The sequence below is a fragment of the Cydia pomonella genome, chromosome 1 (genome assembly GCF_033807575.1).
Source record: "Cydia pomonella isolate Wapato2018A chromosome 1, ilCydPomo1, whole genome shotgun sequence".
NCBI lineage: Eukaryota > Metazoa > Arthropoda > Insecta > Lepidoptera > Tortricidae > Cydia > Cydia pomonella.
In genome coordinates, this window is record NC_084703.1 from 21,064,437 (window position 1) to 21,089,085 (window position 24,649).

General features: G+C 39.9%; 2 protein-coding genes across 7 annotated transcripts in view; one reads left to right on the forward strand and one right to left on the reverse strand.

The window, feature by feature from the left end:
* Positions 1-20,483, reverse strand: part of LOC133529840 (PDF receptor-like) — a 65,478-nt gene extending 44,995 nt beyond the window's left edge. The window contains exons 1-2 of the mRNA XM_061867653.1: positions 20,449-20,483; positions 18,663-18,814 (exon numbers count right to left, since the gene is read on the reverse strand). Of these exons, the coding sequence (XP_061723637.1) occupies positions 18,663-18,814; positions 20,449-20,483 (187 nt within the window). The remainder of the gene's footprint in view (positions 1-18,662; positions 18,815-20,448) is intronic.
* Positions 268-16,218, forward strand: LOC133517798 (uncharacterized). 6 transcript variants are annotated; one of them, XM_061851234.1, is made up of 4 exons: positions 268-609; positions 1,865-1,971; positions 11,547-11,751; positions 15,900-16,218. In XM_061851234.1, the coding sequence occupies exons 3-4, from the start codon at positions 11,558-11,560 to the stop codon at positions 16,135-16,137; spliced, it is 432 nt and encodes a 143-aa protein (XP_061707218.1). In that variant the 5' UTR covers positions 268-609; positions 1,865-1,971; positions 11,547-11,557; the 3' UTR covers positions 16,138-16,218. The 6 variants fall into 6 exon arrangements, with proteins under 6 accessions (XP_061707218.1, XP_061707250.1, XP_061707241.1 ...); XM_061851266.1 differs by having other exon boundaries at positions 1,865-1,967; XM_061851257.1 differs by lacking the exon at positions 1,865-1,971 and adding an exon at positions 850-954 and having other exon boundaries at positions 269-609.
* Positions 20,484-24,649: the final 4,166 nt, after the last annotated feature.

Consider the following 24,649-nt stretch of genomic DNA (forward strand, 5'->3'; position numbering starts at 1 on the left):
CCATAGTGGATTTATTTTATAAACCATAGAAAGTTTCAATTACATAGCCCTTATACTTTAGATTTATTGATATCTAAAAATAATTAACTCACTCACTTACTGATGATCATCAAACTCTTAGGGTGCTTCCCGAAAAGTCCTACAAAACTGAAATTTGGTATGTAAGCTAGTATTAGTATACAAAAAAAAAACAGAACTTTTGACGATTTTTTTTTGTTATAACTTCCTACAATAGGTCATGTAATGAAACGACCAAGCCACATATTTTGACTTAAGATGTACATAGAGTTTGTGAAGTTAAGGTTTGAAGAGTTACATGCTTGGCTCTACGTGAGATCTGATACATTTTTGACAGTGCGAGCATCATGGTTTCGTCTTGGCAACATTTTACAAGAAAATGTTTTTGGTGGTAGTGTTTACTACACATATGTTATAACGTCATGTACTTATGTTAAGTAGGTATTTTGTTTTATTTCAAAACTGCATAATTAGCAAATCTATGAACCTCTGACTTGAAGTTTCGATATTTCATCTCTCCTTTCAAACTGTGAGATAATATTTGGAAATGTTATTGGACAAACACTTCTTTACCGAGGAGTTATTTTAAAGGTATCCAGAATTTAAATTAGAACTGTTTAAGTATCTGTGCCTATATGCAGGAAAAACTTCCTACTTATTTACACATATTTATGAATTTTGTATTTTAACAGTAATACGAGAAATATGTTTCTTTGAATGAATTATTATATATGAATTATTTTGTTTGTAATATCTACTTCTGTTTTACTACTTGTACTAGTATGTAATATATAGCTTTATGAGGTCAAGGTTAATATTTTAATGACGAAGAATATGAAGAGTCACTCGATTCAAGACCACAGCTTACGTACATGCGTCTATTTATACCGAGAACTTCACGCTGCACGCTGAACATCCAGTTGCACAACGTGCAAGGTTCAGCTAAGTATATAACTAATTTTTATATAATTATGGTTAGGTTGTTAGGTTAGCTCACACCAGCTGTTAATAGTTTCATGGAATAAAATATTGAAACATATACGTGGTATATGAATAGAGAAAAAAACAAAATAATAGCCTGAAGCGCCGATTGAAATTTTCATGAAAACAGAAATGGTTCTTCGACAATTACGAATCCATTCTCAGAAAAATATTTGGGCTTTCGAACTTTTTCTGTTAACATAAAAAATATATAGTTTTGTAAACAATAAATAATAGTGAATACGCATAAATATATTCAGCATTTATTTAGTTAATACAACGAAAGAAATACAATAGGTAGGAAATGATAATACTGTTATAAGTAAAAATTAAATATTGTGTATAATAATAATAATATGTATATCTGCCGGAAATAAAATTGAATACCCTTTTATTAGGCAGGCGTCCGGTTTTTTATCCCATAGCCCAGTATTTAGTCCATCGCTTTCACCCAATAGCCCAGTTCATTTTAGATTCCATCAACCCTCAAATAGTCCTTACACCCTGGCGGGTGCTGCCTCTGCGTGCGTCCCATGACACGGGCAAGGGCAGCATCCGCTAGGTGTACTCCTTACATTTCATTAAAGTGTCAAAAGGGCCTCTACGTGTTGGCTTCGGCTCCGCGCACGCCTCCCAAAGGTCCGGAGCACCATTGTTCCGTGATGGGAAAGACATACAATATGTATATTGTAATGCATGTAAATTACCTATTGAGTCAACGCCAGCCAAGATAAAAAATGTCTCTTGTGTCCCAAAATATATTTCAAATCACATGTCAATGTTTCTGATTATGTTAAATGTATGTAAAAACATATATTTGAGGTATTCTAGATCTAAAATCATGTAACTTACGATTGTTATCCAGTGAACACATAACTAACACTCGTATAACTTCACGAGTGACATGATAAAATTGATGAGCTATTTTGAACAGACTGCCGATCCAGCTGCTGTTGCTTAACCTGAAGGTAGGTAGGCTGTAAACTTGTACTTAACAGTATTACGTGTATTGTGACTCAGCAGACAGTTGTTTAACTAATGCTGTAGTGACCTAAAACATTACTTACATACTGTACTTACAAAATTATAACTATGCGCCCGTTATGTAGCTAGGTACAATTTAAAATAAAGTACTTAAATATTGCTTTAAAGTACAGTCGAGGGTTTTTTTTTTCAGTTTGCAATTCAAGTAAATTTGGTTGTACATATGCTAAGACTGTCAAATATAAAGTGATCCGTAAACAGCAAAAAAAAACTCGATCGCACGTTACAAAATTGTTATCAAAAATCATACAAAAAAAATAGATTAAGAGTCCTTATTCCTACAGACGAGCGTATTTTGTAAAATGCTTCCTTTTTCATTCAAGATTACGACGTAACTATTAGTATTTATTCAAAAACTGATAACGTACTTAAATAATCGTTTCCTAAACTAGGGGCTCCAACAGTTCAAATTTTCATTTTCTCTTTTAAACCTCTTTTTTAATGAGGTTTTTTGGGAGTCTTTTCCAAATTTTGCAGTGAGATGTGGCGTTTCGGTTCTCAATTTTGCTATAAACAAGAATCATTTGGTACATGAATGACTACAATTTGATTCAACATATCTCGTACGAGGGGCTGGAATGATTAACAATCGAAGATTCATTTGAAAAAACTGATAAAATACCTTCCGAGTTTTCTTCATTTTTTTGGCGAAAACAGGGTTTTATTATATTTTATTTCCGCAAATTGTACGCATATTTTGCTTTAAAAATAATATTATAGCAAACTGTAACTTTATGTTAACCTATAAAAAAAAAATCGTAACTATGGGACCTACATTGCCGTAAATTTATATTTTTTTAAAACACGTATAAATCACGCAGCAGCGACGCCCCGCTCTCAGTCCGCGCGGAGCGCGCTTAGAGGACGGACCTGTGCTCGATTGTCAGGCATTCGTTGCGATCGTAATCAGCTACGGAGTTCCGAGAAGTGCTATATACTGCGATTAGAAAATCTTAATAAAAGTTCATTGTTTACAGTATGCCTAACAGACTCGCTTATTGATGGATTTTCAGTGTTACTTTTTTTTTAATACTAAGTCGGTGGCAAACAAGCATACGGCCCGCATATGTACGCCTGCAACTCCAGAGGAGTTACATGCGCGTTGCCGACCCTAAACCCCACCCACCCTCGTTGAGCTCTGGCAACCTTACTCACCGGCAGGAACACAAACACTATGAGTAAGGTCTAGTGTTATTTGGCTGCGATTTTCTGAAAAACGCATTTTCACTTGAAATTACGTTAGGGTTTGCATTATTATTTTTGACCCGGATGAAGTCCAAGTTCTCATGATGGAGTCAGGAGTTGGTCACCAGAACTCCTAATCTACTAATTATAATCCCATCGTGTTTGGGCTCAAAAGATTTGCCCTGACGAACACCATCAATCTAGATGAGGTCCAGGGTCTCATGATGGAGTCAGGAGTTGGTCACTAGAACTCCTAATCTACTCATTATAATTCCATCGTGTTTGGGCTCAACAGAGTTGCCCTGATGAGCACCTTCAATCTAGATGAGGTCCAGGGTCTCATGATGGAGTCAGGAGCTGGTCACCAGAACTCCTAATCTACTCATCATAACTCCATCGTGTTTGGGTTCCATAGAGTTGCCCTGACGAGCACCATCAATCTAGATGAGGTCCAGGGTCTCATGATGGAGTCAGGAGCTGGTCACCAGAACTCCTAATCTACTCATCATAACTCCATCGTGTTTGGGCTCAATAGATTTGCCCTGATGAACACCATCGATCTAGATGAGGCCCAGGGTCTCATGATGGAGTCAGGAGTTGGTCACCAGAACTCCTAAACTACTCATCATAACCTCATCGTGTTCGGGCTCAATAGATTTGCCCTGACGAGCATCATCAATCTAGATAAAGTCCAGGGTCTCATGATGGAGTCAGGAGTTGGTCACTAGAACTCCTAATCTACTCATTATAATTCCAACGTGTTTGGGCTCAAAAGATTTGCCCTGATGAGCACCATCGATCTAGATGAGGTCCAGGGTCTCATGATGGAGTCAGGAGTTGGTCACCAGAACTCCTACTCTACTCATCATAACTCCATCGTGTTTGGGCTCAATAGAGTTGCCCTGACGAGCACCTTCAATCTAGATGAGGTCCAGGGTCTCATGATGGAGTCAGGAGTTGGTCACCAGAACTCCTAATCTACTCATCATAACTCCATCGTGTTTTGGCTCAATAGATTTGCCCTGACGAACACCATCGATCTAGATGAGGTCCAGGGTCTCATGATGGAGTCAGGAGTTGGTCACCAGAACTCCTAAACTACTCATCATAACCTCATCGTGTTTGGGCTCAATACATTTGCCCTGACGAGCATCATCAATCTAGATAAAGTCCAGGGTCTCATGATGGACTCAGGAGTTGGTCACTAGAACTCCTAATCTACTCATTATAATTCCAACGTGTTTGGGCTCAAAAGATTTGCCCTGACGAGCACCATCGATCTAGATGAGGTCCAGGGTCTCATGATGGAGTCAGGAGTTGGTCACCAGAACTCCTAATCTACTCATCATAACTCCATTCTACTCATCATAACTCCATCGTGTATGGGCTCAATAGAGTTGCCCTGACGAGCACCATCAATCTAGATCAGGTCCAGGGTCTCATGATGGACTCAGGAGTTGATCACCAGAACTCCTAGTCTATTCATCATAACTCCATCGTGTTTGGGCTCAAAAGATTTGCCCTGACGAGTACCATCGATCTAGATTAAGTCGAGGGTCTCATGATGGACTCAGTAGTTGGTCACCAGAACTCCTAATCTATTCATCATAATGGTAATTTGATGGTGCTTGTCGGAGTAAATCTATTGAGCCCAAACACGATGGAGTTATGATAAATAGATTACGAGTTCTGGTGACCAACTCCTGACTCCATCATGAGACCCTGGACTTCATCTAGATCGATGGTACTCGTCAGGGCAAATCTTTTGAGCCCAAACACGATGGAATTATAATGAGTAGATTAGGAGTTCTAGTGACCAACTCCTGACTCCATCATGAGACCCTGAACATCATCTAGATTGATGGTGCTCGTGAGGGCAAATCTATTGAGCCCAAACACGATGGAGTTATGATGAGTAGATTAGGAATTATGGTGACCAACTCCTGACTCCATCATGAGACCCTGGACTTCATCTAGATCGATGGTACTCGTCAGGGCAAATCTTTGAGCCCAAACACGATGGAATTATAATGAGTAGATTAGGAGTTCTAGTGACCAACTCCTGAGTCCATCATGAGACCCTGAACATCATCTAGATTGATGGTGCTCGTGAGGGCAAATCTATTGAGCCCAAACACGATGGAGTTATGATGAGTAGATTAGGAATTATGGTGACCAACTCCTGACTCCATCATGAGACCCTGGACTTCATCTAGATCGATGGTACTCGTCAGGGCAAATCTTTTGAGCCCAAACACGATGGAATTATAATGAGTAGATTAGGAGTTCTAGTGACCAACTCCTGACTCCATCATGAGACCCTGAACATCATCTAGATTGATGGTGCTCGTGAGGGCAAATCTATTGAGCCCAAACACGATGGAGTTATGATGAGTAGATTAGGAATTATGGTGACCAACTCCTGACTCCATCATGAGACCCTGGACTTGATCTAGATCGATGGTACTCGTCAGGGCAAATCTTTTGAGCCCAAACACGATGGAATTATGATGAGTAGATTAGGAGTTCTGGTGACCAACTCCTGACTCCATCATGAGACCCTGGACTTCATTTAGATCGATGGTACTCGTCAGGGCAAATCTATTGAGCTCGAATACGATTGAATTATAATGAGTAGATTAGGAGTTCTAGTGACCTACTCCTGACTCCATCATGACACCCTGGACTTCATCTAGATTGATGGTGCTCATCGGGGTAAATCTATTGAGCCCAAACTCGATGGAGTTATAATGATATAATCGAGTAATATGCACAAACGATTGGCATCTTGGCTGGGCAGCATGGGTGCGTAGCCAACATGCCAAACGTTTACGATACGACAAGGAAACACTATCTGTCTCTCTATCGCACTAATATGCGCAATCGATTGGCTTCTTGGCTAGGTATCATGGGTGCGTAGCCAACATGCCAATCGTTTACGATACGACAACGAAACACTACTCTCTCTCTATCGCACTAATATACGCAAACGATTGGTATTTTGGCTAGGCACTAAGCAAGTGTGTGGCCAACATGCCAATCGTTTACGATACGACAACGAAACACTATCTGTCTCTCTATCGCACTAATATACTTTATTTATACCTGCAGTCATTTAGTAACTTCTTCATTTTCCATTGGTGTGAAAGAGACAGAATAAAGAGCAAGGGTTATAGTACACTCTGTAGTCTGTACACTTAGTAGTAGTGTACATAAAAAAAAAACTACTGTGCATATACAATAAAATAAAGAGTGCCCATATGATATCATATGACACTAAAATTAATGTTGCTTGAAATTATATTGAAAACTATCAAGATTATTCTAGTCTGCATTGAAACGCGCGTCGCGTTGCCGGCGCTCGCGTACCGAGCGCCAACGCCATCTATCGAGCGTTATTTCGTGAAATCGGAGAACGCTCCAAGGATTAAGGGCTCTTAAAACACGTATAAATCACGCAGCAGCGACGCCCCGCTCTCAGTCCGCGCGGAGCGCGCTTAGAGGACGGACCTGTGCTCAATTGTCAGGCATTCGTTGCGATCGTAATCAGCTTCGGAGTTCCGAGAAGTGCTATATACTGCGATTAGAAAATCTTAATAAAAGTTCATTTTTTACAGTATGCCTAACAGACTCGCTTATTGATGGATTTTTCAGTGTTACTTTTTTTTTAATACTAAGTCGGTGGCAAACAAGCATACGGCCCGCATATGTACGCCTGCAACTCCAGAGGAGTTACATGCGCGTTGCCGACCCTAACCCCCTCCCGCCCCTCGTTGAGCTCTGGCAACCTTACTCACCGGCAGGAACACAACACTATGAGTAAGGTCTAGTGTTATTTGGCTGCGATTTTCTGAAAACGCATTTTCACTTGAAATTAGGTTAGGGTTTGCATTATTATTTTTGACCCGGATGAAGTCCAAGTTCTCATGATGGAGTCAGGAGTTGGTCACCAGAACTCCTAATCTACTAATTATAATCCCATCGTGTTTGGGCTCAAAAGATTTGCCCTGACGAACACCATCGATCTAGATGAGGTCCAGGGTCTCATGATGGAGTCAGGAGTTGTCACTAGAACTCCTAATCTACTCATTATAATTCCATCGTGTTTGGGCTCAACAGAGTTGCCCTGATGAGCACCTTCAATCTAGATGAGGTCCAGGGTCTCATGATGGAGTCAGGAGCTGGTCACCAGAACTCCTAATCTACTCATCATAACTCCATCGTGTTTGGGTTCAATAGAGTTGCCCTGACGAGCACCATCAATCTAGATGAGGTCCAGGGTCTCATGATGGAGTCAGGAGCTGGTCACCAGAAACTCCTAATCTACTCATTATAATTCCAACGTGTTTGGGCTCAAAAGATTTGCCCTGATGAGCACCATCGATCTAGATGAGGTCCAGGGTCTCATGATGGAGTCAGGAGTTGGTCACCAGAACTCCTAACTCTACTCATCATAACTCCATCGTGTTTGGGCTCAATAGAGTTGCCCTGACGAGCACCTTCAATCTAGATGAGGTCCAGGGTCTCATGATGGAGTCAGGAGCTGGTCACCAGAACTTCTAATCTACTCATCATAACTCCATCGTGTTTGGGTTCAATAGAGTTGCCCTGACGAGCACCATCAATCTAGATGAGGTCCAGGGTCTCATGATGGAGTCAGGAGCTGGTTACCAGAACTCCTAATCTACTCATCATAACTCCATCGTGTTTGGGCTCAATAGATTTGCCCTGATGAACACCATCGATCTAGATGAGGCCCAGGGTCTCATGATGGAGTCAGGAGTTGGTCACCAGAACTCCTAATCTACTCATCATAACCTCATCGTGTTCGGGCTCAATAGATTTGCCCTGACGAGCATCATCAATCTAGATAAAGTCCAGGGTCTCATGATGGAGTCAGGAGTTGGTCACTAGAACTCCTAATCTACTCATTATAATTCCAACGTGTTTGGGCTCAAAAGATTTGCCCTGATGAGCACCATCGATCTAGATGAGGTCCAGGGTCTCATGATGGAGTCAGGAGTTGGTCACCAGAACTCCTAATCTACTCATCATAACTCCATCGTGTTTGGGCTCAATAGATTTGCCCTCACGAGCACCATCAATCTAGATGATGTTCAGGGTCTCATGATGGAGTCAGGAGTTGGTCACTAGAACTCCTAATCTACTCATTATAATTCCATCGTGTTTGGGCTCAATAGATTTGCCCTGATGAACACCATCGATCTAAATGAGGTCCAGGGTCTCATGATGGAGTCAGGAGTTGGTCACCAGAACTCCTAAACTACTCATCATAACCTCATCGTGTTTGGGCTCAATAGATTTGCCCTGACGAGCATCATCAATCTAGATAAAGTCCAGGGTCTCATGATGGAGTCAGGAGTTGGTCACTAGAACTCCCTATCTACTCATTATAATTCCAACGTGTTTGGGCTCAAAAGATTTGCCCTGACGAGCACCATCGATCTAGATGAGGTCCAGGGTCTCATGATGGAGTCAGGAGGTTGGTCACCAGAACTCCTAATCTACTCATCATAAATCCATCGTGTATGGGCTCAATAGAGTTGCCCTGACGAGCACCATCAATCTAGATCAGGTCCAGGGTCTCATGATGGACTCAGGAGTTGATCACCAGAACTCCTAGTCTATTCATCATAACTCCATCGTGTTTGGGCTCAAAAGATTTGCCCTGACGAGTACCATCGATCTAGATTAAGTCGAGGGTCTCATGATGGACTCAGTAGTTGGTCACCAGAACTGCTAATCTATTCATCATGAGACCCTGAACATCATCTAGATTGATGGTGCTCGTGAGGGCAAATCTATTGAGCCCAAACACGATGGAGTTTATGATGAGTAGATTAGGAATTATGGTGACCAACTCCTGACTCCATCATGAGACCCTGGACTTCATCTAGATCGATGGTACTCGTCAGGGCAAATCTTTTGAGCCCAAACACGATGGAATTATAATGAGTAGATTAGGAGTTCTGGTGACCAACTCCTGACTCCATCATGAGACCCTGGACTTCATCTAGATCGATGGTACTCGTCAGGGCAAATCTTTTGAGCCCAAACACGATGGAATTATAATGAGTAGATTAGGAGTTCTAGTGACCAACTCCTGACTCCATCATGAGACCCTGAAACATCATCTAGATTGGTGGTGCTCGTGAGGGCAAATCTATTGAGCCCAAACACGATGGAGTTATGATGAGTAGATTAGGAATTATGGTGACCAACTCCTGACTCCATCATGAGACCCTGGACTTCATCTAGATCGATGGTACTCGTCAGGGCAAATCTTTTGAGCCCAAACACGATGGAGTTATGATGAGTAGATTAGGAGTTCTGGTAACCAGCTCCTGACTCCATCATGAGACCCTGGACCTCATCTAGATCGATGGTACTCGTCAGGGCAAATCTTTTGAGCCCAAACACGATGGAATTATAATGAGTAGATTAGGAGTTCTGGTGACCAACTCCTGACTCCATCATGAGACCCTGGACTTCATCTAGATCGATGGTACTCGTCAGGGCAAATCTTTTGAGCCCAAACACGATGGAATTATAATGAGTAGATTAGGAGTTCTAGTGACCAACTCCTGACTCCATCATGAGACCCTGAACATCATCTAGATTGATGGTGCTCGTGAGGGCAAATCTATTGAGCCCAAACACGATGGAGTTATGATGAGTAGATTAGGAATTATGGTGACCAACTCCTGACTCCATCATGAGACCCTGGACTTCATCTAGATCGATGGTACTCGTCAGGGCAAATCTTTTGAGCCCAAACACGATGGAATTATAATGAGTAGATTAGGAGTTCTGGTGACCAACTCCTGACTCCATCATGAGACCCTGGACTTCATTTAGATCGATGGTACTCGTCAGGGCAAATCTATTGAGCTCGAATACGATGGAATTATAATGAGTAGATTAGGAGTTCTAGTGACCTACTCCTGACTCCATCATGAGACCCTGGACTTCATCTAGATTGATGGTGCTCATCAGGGTAAATCTATTGAGTCCAAACTCGATGGAGTTATGATGAGTAGATTAGGAGTTCTGGGGAGTTCTGGTGACCAACTCCTGACTCCGTCATGAGACCCTGGACCTCATCTAGATCGATGGTGTTCGTCAGGGCAAATCTTTTGAGCCCAAGCACGATGGAATTATAATGAGTAGATTAGGAGTTCTGGTGACCAACTCCTGACTGCATCATAAGAACCTGGATGGACTTCATTCGGGTCAAAAATAATAATACAAACCCTAACGGGATTTCAAATAACACTGAAACTCTATAGCACTAATGTGCGCAAACGATTGGCATCTTGACTACGCAGCATGGGTGCGTAGCCACCATGCAATCGATACGACAACGAAACACTATCTGTCTCTCTCTCGTACTAATATGCACAAACGATTGGCATCTTGGCTGGGCAGCATGGGTGCGTAGCCAACATGCCAAACGTTTACGATACGACAAGGAAACACTATCTGTCTCTCTATCGCACTAATATGCGCAATCGATTGGCTTCTTGGCTAGGTATCATGGGTGCGTAGCCAACATGCCAATCGTTTACGATACGACACGAAACACTACTCTCTCTCTATCGCACTAATATATGCAAACGATTGGTATTTTGGCTAGGCACTAAGCAAGTGTGTGGCCAACATGCCAATCGTTTACGATACGACAACGAAACACTATCTGTCTCTCTATCGCACTAATATACTTTATTTATACCTGCAGTCATTTAGTAACTTCTTCATTTTCCATTGGTGTGAAAGAGACAGAATAAAGAGCAAGGGTTATAGTACACTCTGTAGTCTGTACACTTAGTAGTAGTGTACATAAAAAAAAAAAAAACTACTGTGCATATACAATAAAATAAAGAGTGCCCATATGATATCATATGACACTAAAATTAATGTTGCTTGAAATTATATTGAAAACTATCAAGATTATTCTAGTCTGCATTGAAACGCGCGTCGCGTTGCCGGCGCTCGCGTACCGAGCGCCAACGCCATCTATCGAGCGTTATTTCGTGAAATCGGAGAACGCTCCAAGGATTAAGGGCTCTTAAAGCCCGTACGCTTTAGACTGATAAAAGTAAGTTAAGACGGTTGTGTCACAGACTGAAAGATTCAGTCTCTGAATACATTTTATTGAAGTTTAAACAAGGCACATTTACCTAATTATAACTAAAAATTTAATTTACCCATTTCACGGTGTGGGTTTTCATAATATTACATTTTAAATGTCGCACCAGTTCTTATGAATGCACCAAATTCAAATAAATATATTTCAGATTAGCACGCAATGGAGGATACGGAAGAATTATACATTTCTACACTTGAAGGGCAATTCACCTCATTCGCCAAGATGCTCGACTGGTTCTGTCCTAGAGATACCATCACGCTGTCCTGCTCCGACTACTGGATGCGTCAGAGCGATATTTTAGATGATAGACGTGTCACTATGACTGACACGGGGATCATATGGAATAAATTCAGGTGTTTAAAAAAATGTTCACATAACGTTATTAATAATTACTCTCTCTTGATGGTCACTTGATGGTCTCATCGGAAGATCAGCGCTGGAAGCCACCAGCAACATTCTGATATGAGGCCATTTCGTGGCACTTTATACTTTCTTTGTTTTTGTTATATTATGTAATATAATGTGTCTTGTTTGTGTTTACGAATAAAAATTATCCTGTTCTATTCTAATTACTAATTATTTATTATTATTATTATTTGTATGTCTCTTACAAATTCTCGTGACCATGGGGTCCCGGGCATTTTGAAGGCGTACGTGGGGCCGAAGCCAACACGTAGAGCCCCTTGTAATAAGACAATTTACTCTAAAAGTAATGTGACACCAACCGACGATTATCCCTGTTCACACTATAGCAGTGCACCCAAGGACAAGCTATTATTGTCTGTCTTTACTTTATACCGTGGCGGAAATCTAGATTTCCGAGTGTGACTGTAATCGACTGTGGCAGTGATAGAATTGCCGGTATTAAGGTCATACAAGGGGAGCGTTCTTTTGTCGTGCTAAGTGTGTATTTACCGACGGATGAACCTGAAAATCTTGTAGATTTTACGGATTGTCTATCTAAGATCAGTGCAATAGTTGAGGATAGTGACACTCAAATCGCGTATGTCCTGGGGGACTTTAACGCGCACCCTACCGCGAGATTCGGACGCGAACTCATTCAATTTTGTGAAGAAAATGATATGTGGGAATGCGCCGACTTTAAACTATTAGGTCGCGACGCAGACATTTATACCTACCTCAGCGAAGCACACGGTAGCCGCAGGTGGTTGGATCACTGTTTAGTGACGGGAGCGGGCTGGGCCACAATTAATTCAATAACAGTTAAAAATGACGTATTATGGTCAGATCATTTTCCAATGATAGTTAAAAGCGATATAGGATTGGTGGCCCGTGATCCTTCCACCTGTAGCTCGAATGTATTACCCCAGAGAAATAACGTGCTGTGGGGAACGCGTAACGCTAGTCAGATAAAGAAATATGCTATGTTCTGTGATATTAGACTAAGTAGAATGAAAGAGGAGTATGAATGTGAGGAATGTATGAATGAAACTTGTAATTTGAAAGATCACTATGCATTTATAAATGACTACTATACTAATATAATAAATATTTTACAGAAAGGTGCCGAGCGGAGTGCACGGTCGCATTTTTGGTTGCAGAGGACAGGCAAAAAAGGTAGTTGGTTGGAATTACCATGTTCAAGACAGCCATCAACGGGCGAGGGTCAGTTTTCAATGTTGGGCGGTGGCCGGTAAGCCCTCTACTGGACCGGTATATGACAAAATGAGGTTAGACAGAAAACAATTCAAAAATAAGCTAAAATGGTACCAAAATAATGAAGATAAAATTAAACTTAGTATTCTGGCTACCCATCAAAGAGGGAAAAACTTTGTTAATTTTTGGAAATCTGTTAAAAAAATAAATTTCACCAAAAAGTCGCCGGTTTCAGTGGAGGGCTTACAGGACGGTAAGGAAATAGCGGACATGTTTGCGGGCAGATTCAGGGTTAGTCCCTTGACCGTGGAGAATGTGCCCAACCTTAGTATAAAAGATAACATATTAAAAATGACAGATGTTAAGCAATTCAGTACTAATGATATTATTAGCGTTTTAAAAGCGATGTCCAAGGGCAAGTCACCAGGATACGACGGTCTAAGTATTGAGCACATTCTCCATGCAGGACCGTGGATTGTTACTAGGCTATGCAACCTGTTTAATATGTGTATACGCTATAATTTTTTGCCGGATGCACTTATGAAGACGGTTGTAGTACCTATTGTTAAGAACAAAACCGGGAACCTGGGATCTGCCAGCAATTATCGTCCAATATCTCTAGGTACAGTGGTCGGTAAAGTGTTTGAGCGGCTGCTGCAACCTTTGATTCAGGAGGGGTGTATTATAGATGACGCTCAGTTTGGTTTTCGTCCTGGTCTCTCAACGGATTCAGCCATAATGAGCCTAAAGCATACGGTCAACTATTACACCACACGAGAAACATCAGTGTATGCATGTTTTCTCGACCTAAGTAAGGCTTTTGACTTGGTAAATTATAACTTACTGTGGAGTAAACTTAGGAACACTACAGTTCCTACAGAGGTCACCAATCTGTTGAGATACTGGTACGAAAACCAAACGAACTACGTAAAATGGGGCGAAGCGACTTCTAACGAGTATAGGTTAGAATGCGGTGTTCGCCAAGGGGGAATAACCTCTCCGGACCTTTTCAACCTCTACGTAAATGACCTGATTGTGGGGTTGAGGAGTACCAGAGTCGGATGTCACATAGGTGGCGTCTGCGTTAATAGTTTAAGCTATGCGGATGACATGGTGCTCCTCAGCCCCTCGGCTGAGGGCCTCAGGAGGTTGCTTCATTTCTGTGAGAAATATGCGATCTCTCACGGAATGAAGTATAATAGCTCTAAAAACTGAATACCTTGTATTTAGAACGGGAAAGGGTCCGGAGAGGATACTTGACGTGTTTTTAAACGGGTTACCTGTTCGAAGGGTGCAGCAGTTTAAATACCTCGGACATATCTTAACCGAAAACCTGAAGGACGACAAAGACATCGAGCGAGAGAGAAGAGCCTTATCAGTAAGGTGCAACATGCTCGCGCGCAGGTTTGGCAGATGCTCTGACGAGGTCAAAGTGACCCTTTTTAGAGCATACTGTCAAAGCTTTTACACAGGGCAACTTTGGACCAACTTCACCAGGAAAGCAATTAACACCCTAAGGGTTCAATATAACGACGCCTTCAGAATCCTGATGAAGTTGCCAAGGTGGTGTAGTGCGTCGAGTATGTTTGCGGAAGCTCGTGTCCCCGATTTCTTTGCCGTAATTCGGTCTAGAGTGGCGTCCTTTTGGAGTAGGCTGCGCAGCTCTGAGAACTGTATCCTAGCCACGATTAGTGAAGATTTGCACAGTCCAATCTGTAGGTTTTGGCTGTCTCTGCATCAGGACGCGAACCGAAAGTAGTTATTTTATTTTATTTTATTTTATTTATTCGAAATTGTAATTACTTTACTTTTTACACTTTTGTGCCATTTTAAATTGTGAATTCTATGTATAACGTTATTTTATATGGGTGCTTGCCTGAAATAAAATCAATTTATTTTATTTATTTTTATTTTATTTTTTATCTCGGGACCATGGGGTCCCGGACTTTTGGAAGGCGTGCGTGGGGCCGAAGCCAACACGTAGATGCCCTTTTTAATAGACAAAATTTACTAAATGTGATGTGACACCAACCGACGATTATCCCTGTAAGCACTATAGCAATGCACCAAAGGATAAGCCCCGGTTAGTGTAGGGCTATTGTAAATACGGAACCCTAAAAAGGGACAAAAAGAAACAGGGCTATTGGATTGAAATACTAGTGGACTGGTAACCGGGACTATGAAGAAGACTATGGCAGCTGTCCTAATCATATGTTAAAAACATGAAAGAAAGTGGGCAGGTGGTGACTCGCCAACTCACAATATGGGTCCCCGAAAACGGCCGCTCGCACGGAGCGACAAGGGGACAACATTGCGTGAGCGGCTCAGGGTATGGAAAGGTGTGCGCCGCTTTCTACACAGTGGTTGTAAACAGCCAAGCCAGAGGTAAGAGTCCTGCGGCCCCTGCCCAGTGTTCACTCCATCCGGCCAATCAAGGCAAGCCGGAGAGAGGGGCCTGACCGACTCTCGGGGGTATGGGACCCAAGGGACGTCACTTCCCATTCAGCTCGCCACAAGCTGCCCTGGGGGCTTATTATTATTATTATTTTATTTGATACACTAGCAGCTCTTAGAGCTGATGCGTGTATATCGCTGCACTTGTGTTTGTTTAGCACTTGTTAATGTTCTAAAATGTGTACCTATCTTGTCTATTTTTGAATATATATACTGTTATTTTTTTTTTTAGTTTTTCTTTTATATATTTTGTGGAGTATCGAGAGAAATTGGAAATAAAACAATCTATTATCTAATAACTGCATCATCCACACGGCAGGACTCACATACTACTAATTTCATATAAATTGCATTTATAGTCGCTGAAGCTTTCAGGCTCCTACTTATATTAAGAAAAAACTTTAATATAAATGTTAGTTGTTTGTTTCAGTAAAGCTGAATTAAATTGGAACGAATGGCATGAATATCTGTCAGAATTATGCGTTGCTAAGGAGTTGAATAAACTGGAAGTCGAGGTGGCGTTAACTAACTGTGGTCTGCCTGGAGCGACCCGCGTGTACGTGCCGCAGTACAGGGACTTTTTTGACACCTACAAGTCTAAAAAGGCACTTGTCATATGTGAATCTCTTGATTCTTGCGGAAAACCAAAAAAGAAAAAACCTGCTTAGCACATAGTTGTTACGGGTGATTTATTTTTAGATTCACATTATCGCTATATATCAAGCTTAAATAAAGATCTTGCAACCCTATTGCGTTATTCGTAAGGCATTATATAGGAAAGTACACAAGTTGACCAACCTTTTAATCTTAGGTATGTACTTTTAGGGTTCCGTAGCCAAATGGCAAAAAACGGAACCCTTATGGATTCGTCATGTCCGTCTGTCTGTCCGTTTATGTCACAGCCGGTTTTCCGAAACTATAACTGTTACAACTTATACTGTTCAAACTTGGTAAGTAGATGTATTCTATGAACCGTATTAAGATTTTCACACAAAAATAGAAAAAAAAACAATAAATTTTGGGGGTTCCCCATACTTAGAACTGAAACTCAATTTTTTTTTTTCATCAAACTCATACGTGTGGAGTATCTATGGATAGGTCTTCAAAAATGATATTGAGGTTACGAATATCATTTTTTCCTAAACTGAATAGTTTGCGCGAGAGACACTTCCAAAGTGGTAAAATGTGTGTCCCCGCCCCCCCGTAACTTCTAAAATAAGAGAATGATACAACTAAAAAAAATATATAATGTACATTACCATGCAAACTTCCACCGAAAATTGGTTTAAACGAGATCTAGTAAGTAGTTTTTATTAATACCTTATAAATGGTACGGAACCCTTCATGGGCGAGTCCGACTCGCACTTGGCCGCTTTTTTGATGTACTCAGTAGTGACATAGCCCCTAGACAATTTGTGTGTTTCCAGTAGGCTAGACAATTTGTGGCATCAGAGAAGGGTATGCTTCATGTGCAATAAGGACTATTCTATCAAAACATCTTCTTTTGATAAAAATGGTCCTTATTGCAATTGAAGCATAAGGCCCTCCTGTGATGGAGTGTCACATTTATTTGTTACGAGCACAGGGATTAATTTGGGTTAGGATTTTTAAATGACATCTTTAATGAATTCAGAAACATACTTACTTATATAGACTGATAAACAGATTATCTACCTCCTTTTGCATTGCACTGTCGGGTAAAAATTGAGCTATATATCTGCGAATGTACTTAGCAAGTAAGATTAAACGCTGTTATGGCGATTGTGCCGAAGGAGGTCAAGTGCATCGATGATCGATGGCTTTTGTAAGTCTATACTTATCCCAAGAGAAAAATGATGATAGCATAGGAAGGCAAAGTAATATTATCAAAACATAGTAAGTACTTAATCTAATCTTAAGTAAAGGACACTAAAATAGCCCTCCCCCCTCACGGTATGGTATCATAGATGCTGGCAGCATTTCCAGTACTTCAGCACGTGGTGCATGTACCTATAACCAGCATCAATTTTTCACATATCTTGGGTACGATGGCAGCTGTCATCTTCATACAATTTATAGTCTTAAAATACAAAATTGGGTGCTTGGCATATGTTGAATATTACAACAAAAATTTGCTAAATGGATAAAAAATGAGCCATCCATTATAAAAAGTGGAGTTTAAAAAGACATTGTTATTAAAAAAAAATATAAGGCTAAGAATAAAGAAAATGGTACTATTCGATTCCTTAAATTTTATCAAAAAATTAATTGTATCACAACTATATGCATAAACGCAATATTTCGATCCAAATAGCAACTTTCTTGATCTTCCATACATTTAGGACAGACTAATGATAATGTAATGTGACGTCACTCTCATACCTGACCTTTGTGTTGCTTAAATGTCATGAGCCCTATATAGACATATAGACATTTAATCCTCAGGAAAATCAAGATCAATTGACAATATTTACAAAAAACTGTCATCTAGCCGATTGTATTGAGATGACAGCTGTTACCGTAGTCCGTAGGTACTCAAGCTAAGTGAAAAATACTATAGTAGGGGATGAGACTACGCCTAGAATGTCTTGATCTGTAGGTACAACAAATGTGAGGGGAAACATACTTCTGATGGCAAACAGTAACGGTATATCTCTATCTAGGGGGTAGCAGAAACGTTTGACACGGTTTTCCGCTACTCTTAATGCTGACAGCATTTATAGCAGTAGAAGATAAAATGCGCTGTGATCCTGTCGTCGTCTATTAACAGCCAATATACGAGTACGTATTGCACGTGGCAAGTAATAAATTGCGCACTTTTGTGGATGCTGTGTTGACACCCGCTTCGTGCAAGTCGGACCCAGGATTACGGACAGTTATAACGAGTCTGGGGTTCAAGTTATACTAGGAAACTCAGTAAAGCGTTGCACAGGTCGCAGCCGAGCGTTCACGTGTTACTTTTGAAAGTTATCCCGTCAAGCTGATGAGATTTCGTCGAAGAGAGGTGAGATTTCGTGAGAATATAACTAGTGTAACCTAACCGTAGTCTAAAGTTTCAATTGAGTATTTATAAAAAAAAATCGTCATTACATGAAATATATATTACTATTCGAAACATAGATTATTTAATTTATTTATTAAATACATTAAAATCTACTCAAATTAAGAAGACACTTAAATGAACATGAAAATGAGTAAATATCTACATTGTTACCTGGGTTATAGAGAAAGTGTGCGTACTTGAGCAAGCACTGCTGAAACAGGCGCAGCAGACCATCGCGGGCCTCGGGCGCCGACAGCGTCAAGCTCGTTCTGTGCCCGCTGCTTAAAACAGGTGCCCAAGCCACGCTGCACAGCGCACTGGGTTACTGAAACAATAACATTTCGTGAACAACTTTATTTTTCTACGAGTCAAGATCCGTTCAGATAAACGAACGCGCTAGCGGACCATTCGGGACTGCCAGCGCATTACATGGGCATATTCGCTATGTAGGGGAGACCGGGGCAAGATGAGGTTCGGGGCGCACGGAAAATGTGCTGGTGTGAATGAGTTATGTGCGACATTGAGCTACGGCAGCGCCATAAGTAACTACTTCAGTCGCTGTTCGCCAGTCAATGGAATGAAACGTGTCGCTGCTTGTTTTGGCTGCTCTGCGTGAAAAATCTTATTTTGAATAATATTACGAAAGGAGATTATTGATTTTGGACCCGGATGACAAACCATTGCGTATATGGTACAGACTATCACACACACAGTAATTATATAGGCATTTTATTACGGAAAGGACATAATATTGGGTGTATATGAAATGGCAATTAGAAATACATAAGAAAAAAAAATGTTTTTTTTAATAATGTAATAATTCTTGACGTGTAAAATTGGTGGCCCGGCAGTGTCTTGTAGTCCAATTTTACGTACGTTTCATCACTTAAAGATGACAGTCCATTTCTGACTGCAGCTGCACTACTGCTCCGACATTACTGCAGCGGCTTGAACGCGTTGGTGTTATTGTCAATTTCCATAGTAAAATCCATGACAATACCGACTGCATGTAATATGGTAATTTTAACTTATTTCCGACCGCAGCTGCACTACTGCTCCGACCAAAGAGTAAAGTAAGTATATAGGTAAAGAGAGCCCGCTTGAAGCATTTTATTGAAACTCGTTTGAAAGCGCCATCTCTGATTTCATCCTCAAGTTAAGTATGTATGTGTGCGTGCACAACTACATATGCATCCGTACGTGTACTTTCGTCCTAGATAAGATATTAGGTCTACTTGGTTGGTTTACAATTTATTCTTTGTTTAGTTTCTGGTAACAAAAATGTTTTATTGGTTACAAGAAATCAAAACATAAAAAATACTTGTGAACCTCCCAAGTAGACCTAATACTGTGTAGAAAAGGTTTAAAATAATGAAATAAAAATAAAAAACCTAACAGTAACGTAAGTATTTTTAATTCATTCAATATGGTATACAAGATAGTAATAGAGTAAGTGTAAGTAGTTGCAACTCCCCAACTCCTAATCTCTTTGGAATTGTTCTTCTTTTTAGCCTTGTTCATCTTTGTGTACAAAGCTGCATTGCCTCGTCTTCTATGACTTGTATCTCAGTTTGACCTAGTACTCTTTCGTGTTCGCATAAATGACTTGCCAGTTTCTCAACTGAGTGTTCCTTCTTTGACATTAACAGCTAACTGAACTTGAATTCAAGCTATTCCGGAGGTTAATGTCTCTAGGATATTGCACGTTAGGAGAATTTGGGGTAATTTCGTCTAGCGCTATAGCTCCGTAAGTAGTTCGCTCCAGACATTCTTTAAAATAGACACATGAGTAATGATGTCATGATTCGGGTCTTTCTTGTAGCTGATGAATTTCAGGCATAGATCGTACCTATGTCTTGTCTACGCACATACCTCCATAGATGTGCTCTAGTTCGTCTCAGATTTCTTTGGCGAAATCAAATCGCATGAATCTTTGCGGGTGGTATTTTCTTCTTACCTCCTCCACTCATCTAAATCTCCCGGCATCGGCATTGCCTTGAGCACTATTAAAATTTTGAACCTCCAAGTTTTGTAATTTTCCTATTTGAAACTACCTGAGTTTAATGTTTGTCCATTTTTCTTACTTACTACTTTAAAATTAATATAGGACAAATATATCTTTTTAAATAAATAAATAAATATTATACGACATTATTATTTATTACACAAATTGACTAAGTCCCACAGACTAACTAACTAACAACAATAGTGTCTAACTGTAAACAACAGTTGCTAGGTAACAACATGGTAACAACTACAACAACATTATAAATAAAGAAAGGTCTTGCCAAACGAGGTATATGCAACCTTATTAATGTTGTATTCATGCCTTAAAATTATATCCATTTGTAGTGACATCTAGTGATGTAGTTTACATAATCGGAAGTCAACTTTGCGCAAAAGTAGGTTGTATGGAGTGTGGAATTAAGAGGAGTGGCATCTCTTATGGTAGAACTGTTGCAAAAGTGTCCAGCTGTCAGCTATAAATAATAGTTCCAAATCTCTCCAGAGTAGTGCTAGAGTAGCTAGGAACATAGGCGTTATTGAAGGAGTGAATTGCGCTGTCTATGATTTGATTTGTTTGTTCAAGTACTCTAGGTATTGTAGCGTCACCTATTTAAAGTTTTTTGATGACACTTTTTGGCACATCGAGATTTCGTTCCTTATCTCCACCTTCCGTAGTAGGTTGTCTGGAATCGAATTCCCCCCCCCGGCTCCGACAGTACTGCAGCGACCTGAATGCGTCGGTGTTATTGTCAAATTCCATAGTAAAATGATGACAAGACCGACTGCACGTAGCATTGTGATTTTTAGTGTTTGGACCGCAACTGCGGCTGCGTACCGCACGTCAAATCTTTCACCTGTACAGAAATGTCTTTGGTCACAGATATTAGTAGCTCTAAGCAAAGAGGATATAACCACTACATTCTAAGGAGTTTATTACACCGGCGGATAAACAACCCTGATATTTTCTGTGTTTTGCGGTAGTTCCTCTGTATCTTGGTGTTTCTCTTATTGTTTTTTATGTTTCCTGATAAATTCATTAAATAAACTTTTCTTTCCTTTTTTCGTAGTTTTCCGAGAACAGCTATAAGCTCGAAAGGGCAAGAGCGATAGAGCTCCAACCCCTCCTCTAACTTTTGAATCATGGATTTAAACATTATGAAAAAAATCATGCAATTCAAGCTTAGTATTAGTACCTAAATAATTCCTATACAAAACATGACTGGTCAAGCCGTTGTTGAGTTTGTGCAAAAATTCCCTTTGTTAGTAAAAATGCTGTAGGAAAGGCACTCGCTTTTGCTTGTTATACACAGGACACCATTTAATAGCCCCCGTTTAATTCAGCCTATTGTGACAAGCGGGAAACTACGGAACCCTACACTGAGCATGGCCCGGCATCCTATTAGCCGGTTTTTATTTATACTAAGCATTAGGCACCTGTGGGCTGTATACTCATATAGGGACACTCGAAAGAAACCGGCGATGCATGATGGTAATTGAAGAGTTTCGCTATCGTTTAACACTCATAAAGTCATGACTAGTTATAAAAATAATTGCTGTAAATGGTAAATGTAATAAGAATAGGTAAAGTAAAGCACGTGACCGTGGATTTGTTACCCAGTGGAATAATTAAGCAAACCAAAATTACCTACACGTTTCGCATTTGTTAGTTAATTTGGTACAAAACGACCAATCTCAAATGCAAGGTCTTTTGCGAGGAATAGGGCTTCGCCAGGCAGCCCTTTGTCGCGTACCTCGCTGCTGCCCGCCGCAGCCCCACTAGGCCGCCTATTCAATTTTAGATTGAACAAATAAATCTATTTGTAAATGAATAAAGTGACTCGTGTTTCTAGCAAAGTAATTTACCTACCAGATGTTTGGTACAATAGTACATTGTGTAATCAGGGGGTAACTCAAATATTGGACCCGAGTTTGCAATATTCTTATTCTTACCCCTGGAGTTACACACAATGTATCGCACTTACGAAGAAAAAACTCAATTTTAAGGGAAATAATTCTAATATGCGGTGACACTGACATTTCATACATTCCTACTATATCTCCTATATTCCTCCGCCATATTGTCATTTTTTTACAGGTTAGACAACGAAGTCACTGACTCATTCGGCTTTAAAACGGATATTAAAATAATAATTAACAAACATTTATAAATATAAATATAAAGTATTTTTATAAATATATAGTAAAAGTCATTTGAACCTACTTTGTTCTTATGAATTAGTGACATAATAAAATAAAGAAAACAATAACTCCCTAGGGAGTTATAGCTCTTTTTTCACACTACATAACTCCCGTGGGTACTTTGTCCTTTAGTAGGTACATACACCTGCATAAAATAAGATATTTTTCGACAGTGAAGTGAAACCGGCGTAAATCATTATTTTATCATTATGGGTGGTATTTCCCACAAGTTTAGTGGGAGTAAAATCAAAAGTAATCCCTAAGGAGAACAAACGTTTTTAGGGTTCCGTAGCCAAATGGCAAAAAACGGAACCCTTATAGATTCGTCATGTCCGTCTGTCTGTCCGATTATTTTTTTTATCTATGTCACTACAGTACAACACACACTAAAAGGGTTATTTTTTTTATTCATTTTTAACTTTTGTGCACGAACGTAAAAGGTGTACAAAAGTCGATCTTAATACCAGAACACATTATCTAACAGTCACTTAGAAATTAACAGTAGCCAGTCTGTAGGATTTTATTTTAATTATTTATCTCATACACACAACCATTGTTACAGGCTGTCCTAATTCGACAGTATGGAATTTGACACAAAAAAGAAAATAAAATACATAGGTACAAAGTAACAAAGATAATTGATTGTAATAGAGTGGTAAAGTCTAAGAAAAAAACATGTTCCTTATTTTGACATGCAAAACAAATGGAGCTGTACTCTGCCATATGTTTTGCGTTGCTGTCACTGAATTGTCAAACGTCAACTTATGACAATCAGAGTTACCGCAAAATATATGGAGCTGTACAGCGCCATCTCGTTTACCTGCCAAATTCGAAGCACGAAATTGTCTTAGAGTTTACGCATGTTACTCAATCAATGTATCTTTGAAAGTACATAGATTATTACAAATTACAGTTACACAATACATATGCCGTGGCTCTTATGAATTTGTTCAAAGAACGAAAAACAAATCTAACTCAATCTCTACTCGATTAAGTTTCCGAATTGCTCGCGTAAAGGGGGACTGGCGCAGGAGTTGCGATTTGCGATCGAGCGCGCGGCTCTGCCATCTGGTACTTTAAAAAGCACCTTTGCTAGGACTCCAGGGTTGCACAACTTACCTCGTACCAACTTAAATATAAATGAAGCTAGCCTGAGTTCCCTTCTAACTTCTAGTCTTAGTCATAATCCAAAATGTGTTTAAAAATACGGCAATGTTATGAGAGTAATCCCAGTATGACCATCAGAGACGTGACTAAAAAATATAAAACTTCAATCGGAATGATTCAAAGGGCTAAGAAACACTATAACTTAAAAACATAGGTATAGAAAACAAAAAAAATATTATTATAAAAAAAAACAAAAAACCCGTCTGCACACTAAAAAAGAGACAAACAAGCCCCACAAGAATATTGTTGTTGATGGTAAGTATCGCAGGTGGGGACCAACCCCCCCGCGGGTTGCCCACCTTGTCGCGTATTTTAATATTTCTTTATAACGAAGTTTTAAATCCCTAGCTTAAAATAAAACTTGGACCCCATTCAATCTTTCATCTCCTTTTATCCCCCCTTAGGGGTTGAATTTCCAAAAATGTTAAAAACATTTTTTTTGTAATCGGGTATTATGGCTATCTTAAAAGTTTCAAAGCATTTGTAATGGATTGAAACTTTCAACCCCTTTTTACCCAGTTAGGGGATGAATTTTTAAAAACGCTGAAATTACTTTTCTTGTATTCTAACAATATGCAAATATACAAAGTTTCAAGTTCCGCACTCGAAAAACATTTTGATATCCATACAAATTTTCAACCCCTTTTTCACCACCTTGAGAGATGAATTTTCTAAAACGCTGAAATTATTGTCTTCTCTTTTAATAAAATACCTTTTAAAGAAGTTTCAAGTTACTCACTTAAAATAAAATTTGGACCTAATACAAACGATCAACCGCATTTTAT

Bases quoted from the DNA above. Each gene is read 5' to 3' on its own strand.
- LOC133517798 (XM_061851234.1), top strand. From the start codon at position 11,558: ATGGAGGATACGGAAGAATTATACATTTCTACACTTGAAGGGCAATTC. The intron at 11,752-15,899 runs GTGTTTAAAAAA...TGTTTGTTTCAG, and splicing joins ATCATATGGAATAAATTCAG to TAAAGCTGAATTAAATTGGA.